Source organism: Orycteropus afer, unplaced genomic scaffold (assembly GCF_000298275.1).
Source record: "Orycteropus afer afer isolate SDZICR_OR568_19922 unplaced genomic scaffold, OryAfe1.0 scaffold00198, whole genome shotgun sequence".
Lineage (NCBI taxonomy): Eukaryota > Metazoa > Chordata > Mammalia > Tubulidentata > Orycteropodidae > Orycteropus > Orycteropus afer.
Window position 1 is genome coordinate 6,170,874 of NW_006921785.1, and position 7,955 is coordinate 6,178,828.

The 7,955-nt window shown below is 41.8% G+C and overlaps 1 protein-coding gene across 1 annotated transcript in view; it reads right to left on the reverse strand.

The window, feature by feature from the left end:
* The window catches only part of APOD (apolipoprotein D), a 14,990-nt gene extending 14,585 nt beyond the window's left edge, over positions 1-405 (reverse strand). Inside the window, exon 1 of the mRNA XM_007948016.1 lies at positions 280-405. Coding sequence (XP_007946207.1) covers positions 280-405 — 126 coding nt within the window. The remainder of the gene's footprint in view (positions 1-279) is intronic.
* Between the last annotated feature and the right edge of the window lie 7,550 nt (positions 406-7,955).

Below are 7,955 nucleotides of genomic sequence, written 5' to 3' on the forward strand. Positions count from 1 at the left end.
CTGTTGCATTGTGGTAAACTGTGGTCAATGACATGAGACAAAGTATATGTGAACTGCTGTATGGAAAGTGAATTTGCTCTGTAAATCTTCACCCAAATCAAAATAAAAAAAATTGAATCTGCTTTGGGGTCACCCAAAATAAGACAAGTGTTTGCATCACAGGCTTAGCTGTGATGGGGAAAGCAGAATAGTAAAACTGAACCTTGTAGGGGGCTTATGCCAACAGGAGATTATCAAAGCAGATAATCAAAAGCAGGAGGGTTTAGCCTTTTACCACACCTTGTTCACGTCAAAATTCTCCTGCACGGGAGGATTCGGGCATCTCCCAGGATGAAATGCCTGTCCCTTTGCTGCACCCATGAAGAGGCCAACCAGGGTGGAAAGCAGCAACACTATCAGGGCCATCTTGGGGTCGGTGGTTGCAGATGGAACCTGGAGTTGGGGAAAACAAAGCAGGTAGAGTCATTCTAAGCCTCCTATGACATGCAATCACAGGAGAAAGATGTCTGGGCTTGTCGACCCTCTGCAGGCATCCTCCCACTCGGCCTCTGAACCAGCCCTTCCCCTCTGTATCCACCTGAGTTGTCACCTCCTATAAGCCCTTCCTGCCACTCTCCAAGTAGGACTTATTCTCTCTCTCTCCAGGGTTTAGTGTACCTTCATAAGAATACACTCTGTCTAGTATCAGAGTTTGTTGGGTTTATTTTGCTCCTCCTTCCCTTCCCCCAGTTATGCATTCCTCAAGGTTGGGTACACTATCTATATATTCTCTGAATCACCCACAGAACCTAGTGGTGTCAGGCTCAATAGATACTTGTTCAGAGAATAGAAACAATGTGGAAGAATAGGCACAGGGGGACATAGAAGCTTCTAGTAAACCACGAAAAGAAAGAAAACAAGTCATGTACAACAAACATTCAGTGTTCTATAAGACCCTCACAAGGGAAATGTCTTCCCTGATGTGCCCCTTTCCAGCCTTCCCCATCCCTCATCTTGGGCTGTTCTAACAATTCAAAAGTAGGCCTGGAACCTTACCAAGGAACAGCATGCTGGGGACATCAGAGTCACCCTGACTGGGTTTGAATTACACCACATACTATGTATGTTGTTAACTGCCATCGAGTCAGTCCAACTCATGGCAACTCCATATAAAACAGGATATGACCATTGTGATCCATAGGGTTCTCATTGGCTGAGTTTTCAGAAGTAGATCACCAGGCCTTTCTTCCTAGTCTATCTTGGTCTGGAAGACTTGGTCTAGAAGTTCCACTGAAACCTGTTTAGCATCATAGCATTTGTTGCTTCCACTGACAGACAGGTGGTGGCTGCTTTTGAGCAGCATTGAAGAGGACTCAAACTCAAGCAGAATTCTACCACTGAATCACACCACTCCCCATGCTCTATGTAAATATGTCCAACTTATGCCTTAGTTTTCTTGTCTATTGAGTAGAAATAATAATCATACCTAGCTCATGAAGTTTTATGAGGATTAAACAAGGCCATATATGGTGAGCACTTAGAGCAATGTCTTACACAGAATAAAACCCAAAATGAAACCCACCACTATTGAGTTGATTCTGACTCAAAGTAACCCTGTAGGACAGAGTAGAACTGCCCCATAAGGTTTCCAAGGATGCCAATCTTTACGGAAGTGGATTGCCTCATCTCTCTCCTGCGGAGCGGTTGGTGGGTTTGAATTGCCAACTTTTTGGTTAGCAGCCCAATGCTCTCTAATCACAGCGCCACCAGAGCTCCTCGATGCAGATTAAGGGTTGAATACATGCTAATTATTGTTATCATTAGAAGTGGAAACAAATGACTGCATTTCCTAAAAAAAGAAGGGTTTTTGCTGACCTCCTGTTGAAGTAGTTTCCATAGATGATGCACTTGTAACCAGAGAAGGACTGGTAGCTGATGGGTAAGCTACTTGTGCAGCAAGGTCTGAGGTGGGGCAACGGGGCTGGGAAGGGGAGGCGGCAGTGCTGGTGGAAGGGGATAGATGTCCTGGGATCCTCCCCTGGTTTTTTTTTTCTCACTAACTTGCTTTCAATTTTTTCCCTTCCTTGTGACTCCTTGCCTGTAACTGCACACAAGAGCTATTTCCAGCTCTTTGCCTTTCTCCCTGTGATGACGATGACTGAGTCAAGGCAAGCAGAATGTTCTCAGATCCAAGCATTTAAAAGGCTGTGTCATAACAGGGATAATTATAACCACTTTATTATGAGTCTCTAAACCTCCAAATAACCTTTAATAATCAATTGGTTTTCTTCTGGAAGTTTTGTTGCCTGGTTTTCAAAAGAATAGTTATGTAATAAGTAAAAGCTGCCAGCTGGAGGTGGCAGGGGAGAGGGGCAGCTGCTGAGGCCCCCAGACCACCTTCCTTATCTGTGAGGCTCCTTTCCCCAATCAGTTCCTACTGCTATGTAAACAACACCTGTCTTTCTTCCTTTCTTCTTCAAATATATATACAGTTTTAAAATTTTTGTTGTTGAGAATATACACTGCAAATCATACACCTATTCCACAGTTTCTCATGTACAGTTCAGTGACATTGATTACATTCTTCAAATTGTGCAACCATTCTCACTCTCCTTTTCTGAGTTGTTCCTCCCCAATTAACATAAACCCACTGCCTCCTAAGTCTCCTATGTATAAACTTTCCTATATAATCTTTCTAGCTGTCAGTTTGATCCATATAGATAGATCCTGAAAAAGCACAATACTTAAGGCAGCCATTCTTTACTAGTAAAGCTTGCTTTTAAGAACCCTTTAAGCAATAAGATGACTTCAGGACAACCGTTTTAGGGGTTCATCCAGCTTCCATGGCTCCAGAAAGTTTGAATTCCATGAGAATTTGAAATTCTATTTTGCATTTCCCCTCTTTTGATCAGGATTCTTCTGTAGAACTTTTGATCAAACTGCACAACACCTGTCTTTTAATCTTTCTTGGGATCATGGCTTTATAGAAATTCAGCCTATATCCACAAAAATTTCAAGAGATGTTTAGAACCACTGGAGTTCTATTCTTGGTCCCTCAGTAGGCCCCAAGTTAAGAGCCTTGCCCAGATGATCTAACCTCAAAAGATGGCCACATGTTATGCATATTCTACTGGGTCCCCAAAACTGAATGGAATTGTTGAGGTCATCTATCCAACCCTTGGATGGCACAAATGGTTTTGTGCTTGGCTACTGGTAGCATAGTGCCTAAGGCACTTGACTGCTAACCAGAGGGCTGGCAATTCAAACCCACCAGCCACTCCTCGGAAGGAAGTTTGGGCAATCTATTTCTGTAGTGATACTGCCTCGGAAACCAAGGAGGGGTCACTATGAGTTGGGGCCGACTTGATGGCACATAACATAACACTAACCTAAAGGTTGGTGGTTTGAACCCACTCAGCAGTACTGTGGAATAAAGACCTGGAACTCTGCTTCTGTGAAGATTGTTGTTGTTGTTGTTGTTATGTGCCGTCGAGTCAGCCCTGACTCATAGCGACCCCTCCTTGGGTTTCCGAGGCAGTATCACTACGGAAGTAGGATTGCCCAACCTTCCTTCCGAGGAGTGGCTGGTGGGTTTGAACCACCAGCCTTCTGGTTAGCAGTCAAGTGCCTTAGCCACTATGCTACCAGAGCTCCAAGAAAACCCTATGGTGAAATTTTACCCTATAATGAATAGGTTCTCCATGAGTTGGAATTGACTCAATGGCAAGGGGTTTTGTTTCTTTCATCCAACCCCTGCCCCTCCACATGTACAGGTGGTGAAGCTGCACCCCTAAGGTGAGCAGAGACCTGGGAGTCACATTCCATCTCTTGCACCCCAGTCTGCAGCGGCCTTGCATGATGCTTCCTTCAGGTCAATGTTTCCATCCACACCACTTTTGGTGGCTTTCAACAAACACCTATCTCTATAACCTGGTGAGTCTCACTTCACACTTGACAGTTACAGCAAAAGTCAGTTCTACATCTTAGTCTGACAAATATAATAAAATGTTCTCTTGTGGGCTGAAACATTTTCCTTCACTCTGTAGGAGGATTCCAGAGCAAGGCTAATTCCCCTTGATTGCATCTCTTTTAATGATGCTGCCTTGTTTACATTAGTTTTATTCCTACCATTAGAACTTGAGAAAGAGTTGATGTCATACCTAACTTTTTCAATGCCTCTTCCATTCTAATTCACCCAACACTTTCTGAATCCCTTCTGAGGGTAAAGCACATTACTGATTCATAGCTACGATCTTAGGGAAATATAGATTATATATGACATAGTTTTGTGTACTCTTCTGATACCAATTGGAAGACAGGAGAGTTTAAATAATTTAAAATGAATATTATTTAAACATCACAAGTAATTCTAATAAAGTTATGGTGTATTCACCCTGGGCAGGGTCCTGACTCTGCAGATAGCGGCTCACATTCATTTAGTTTCCTCTTTCCGGCCCCGGAAGCCCTATCTCCAGTGATTTACTGTGAGCTACGCACTTCATCTCCATAACACCTTCTGTGGAAGGTGCCTGAACTCATAATCTCTTTACACTCAGCGAGGCTAACCTGCCCAGGTGACTTCCTGGTAAACTGCCAAGCCAGAATTTACCCTCAGGTCTCCTAAGAGCCTATGTTATTATACACACTGCTGGTTTTTTTGGACACTGTTGGGTTTTCTGGACACAGAGAAAAGTAGGACCTAGACCCTGATCTCAGGAAAATGCAGAGCATTAAGGAATAGATTTTTAGATTTCACATGATAAAATGCATATCCACAATTAAATGGATCTTAAAATCCATTTAACCATTGACTCTAACAAGAAATATGTCTGCAGAAGAAAATATTTTTCAGCTATATTGTTAAATGCGTTTCCTTATTCATGCAATTAATTCTAGTTAAGTTTTCTGTAATGCGTGGTTGGATAACTACTTCCTGAGTATTCAACTAGTATAGTACTGGTGTGCAGAAATTTTCTTATTTGGCATGAGGGGATGGAATAGTGCATGGAGAAGACTTTGAGGTGAGTCAATCCTAGGTTTGCACCCCAGCTCTGACACTTTTTGGCAGTCTTATCTTATATCTCTCACTGATTACATCTAAACTCAGTTTCCTCACCTGAACAATAGTACTAATAATACCTACCTGGTAAGGAAGTTGTGAGGAAAAATGAGACCAAGTCTGAAAAGCTACTGGCAAAATCCCTCAGTTAGTGGTAGTTACTATTTTTAGCCAAACAGTGGTAATAGAAAGTCAAGACTGCCCTCATTTTAAACATTATTTGTCATAAATGAAAATTAAACCTACATACCTTTTTTTTTAAATATCAAGGTGAAGGCAGTTTCCACCTGCAAAGTCATCCAAATTGAGATGCCTGTCTTAGTGGCTGCCTTGTCCCAAGTTACTTTATAAGATTTATAAGGTCATTGATGGTTCATTTTAATGCATGCCACACCCTCTACAGTTTGGGAAGGCTGGCCTAAAAGCTTAGCTCTGTATGAAACACAAAGATGAGATGTTTTGTCCACCCCCACCCCCGCCCAATTTCCTTCACAGCTGCTCCTTGAAGAAGAAACAATGAGATACTGTTTGTGTGTGTGAGAGAGAAAGGGAGAAGGACAAAGTGTATTTTCTCTCAAAACATCTTTTTTGCTACATAGATTTTCTCATTTAATTTCCTTAGTCAGAAAGCTCTTTAAGTTCCAGCATGATGAGTTGCAATATGTTTCCAAACATCTCATATTTATTTTTCATTTTTGTGTAAATGAAAAATCAACTATCCCATTTCCTGAAATGGATCCTAGACTCTACCCCGTGTAGTCACTGGCCTGGAATGTGACTCAGGCAACAGAGGGAGGGTCAGGAATCAGTCAGCTTTGCATGTGATCCTGAGCAAGGCACCGCTTGGCTAAGCCTCAGTCTCCCCACTGTGAAGTTGTTGTTGTTCGTTGCCATCGCATTGGTTCTGATTCATGGTGACCTTATGGGTAACAGAACAAAGCATTGCCCAGTCTTGTGCCATCTTCATGATTTTTGGTATGGCTGAGTCCATTGTTTTGGCCAATTTATCAATCCATCTCATTGAGGGTTTCCCTCCTTCTCACTGACTCTCTGCCAAGCATGATATCCTTTTCCAGTGATTGGTCTTTCCTGGTGAAGCATCATTTCTATCTCCACCAAAGTTGGATGTATAGGGAGATATCAGTTCTGTAACAGTTGGGGCCAAAAACTGAGAACGCCAAATATGCCTTCTGTAGCTCTTCTCCCTGTAGCCTTCATGACCTTTCCAGCTACATATTTTAGGTAGCCTTTGCTCTAGTGGTATACTGGATAAGACATTTGGCTGGTAACCTGATGGTCAGTGGTTCAAACCCACCAGCTACTGCTCGGAAGGAAGATGGGGCTATCTACTTCTGTAAAGTCAGAATCAACTTGATAGCAATGAGTTTGGTTTTGGTTTTTTTGTTCCTGTTTGGGGGAGGTAGAGAGATGGGGGTAGGGGGACAGCGATTTAAACCCAGGGGCACATTTTTTGTAGCCTCATCTCTCCTTGTGCAATGAACAGTGTTGACCATTGTGGGTAGAATTTTATGCCTTTGTGATCGGCAGTAGGTATTACTAATGGCATATAGATAAGACAGTCTTTCATAAATTTAGATTCCTAAATAAAATTCATTCTCAAATTTGCACGCAGTAAAGATATTTTATAGCATTGGGCCTTATAAACATTAAGAGAAGCAACAGTGAATCTTCAACATACCAAACTTTGAAACCTCAAAAGAATTCTTACTCCTGCTTTGGATGTGGGGTTTTGCTGTCCTAGCCCACTAAGCTTTCCCCTCAGAACTCTGTATGGCTCCTTCCTTACTTCTTACTCTGATCAAATGTCACTTCCTTTGAGAGGTCGTTTTGACTTTTCAAAAATGGCACTCTTATTACTTTATCTGCTTCATCATGTCTTTACCTGAAATTATGTCCTTTATTTTTATATTTCCTCACTTATGTTTTCCTTGCTTATGTTTATGGGATCTTAGCTCCATGAGAGCAGGAGTTTTGGCTCAATTACTCACTGTTGTGGACTTTTTGGGTAGCACAAACCATTAAGTACTCAGCTACTAACTGAAAGATTGGAGATTTGAGTCCACCCAGAAACACTCTGAAGAAAGGCCTGGCCATGTATTTCTGGAAAATCAGCCAACGAAAACCCTGTGGAGCATAGTTCTACTTTGACACACGTTGGGTCTCCATGAGTTGGAATTTACTTTATGGCAAACGGTTTTTTTTTTTTTTTTAACTCAGTGGTGTGTACTCTCAATGCCTATAGCACATATATGTGGTCAATAAATATTTGTAAATTAAATGGACACTACTCAAAGAATTTAATGAGTATTCAAAGATGCATAAAAGGAAGTTGGAGGAATATTCAAGACACTCTGTTTAAACTGTTTTCCTGGGAAACTTGTTGGGTGCTGTCTAGTTGATTCCAACTCACAGTGATTCCATGTAACAAAGTAGAACTGCCCCTTAGCGGTTTTTAGGCTGTAGTCTTTATGCGCGCAGATCACCAGGTCTTTCTCCTGCAGAGCTGCTGGGTGGGTTTGAACCACCAACCTAGCGTAACTTTTGCGCCACCAGGTCTCCTTTCCTAGGAAGGTACTAGCCTATAAATTCCTATATCTTCCTTATCTGCATCACATTTGTGGCTAAGAATTGCTTGCCCTTGAAGAAATACACAATCTCTCTTCAACTTGATAAAAGGAGTCTTTCTATTGTAAACAGTTGCATAGTTTTCCCCAAAGGAATGTGGCTAGAGTTTCCAAATGTGTAAGCAGGAGGTTGTTACATCTATGCATTTTATCTCTCAGCATTGAATGAATTACTGGGGGGCTAAAGATACTATCTAAAAGGCACAGCATGAGAAACATCACATCATCTTTCTAAGCCTGGGTGTGTTTTTTCTGTAAATATTGGCAAATAA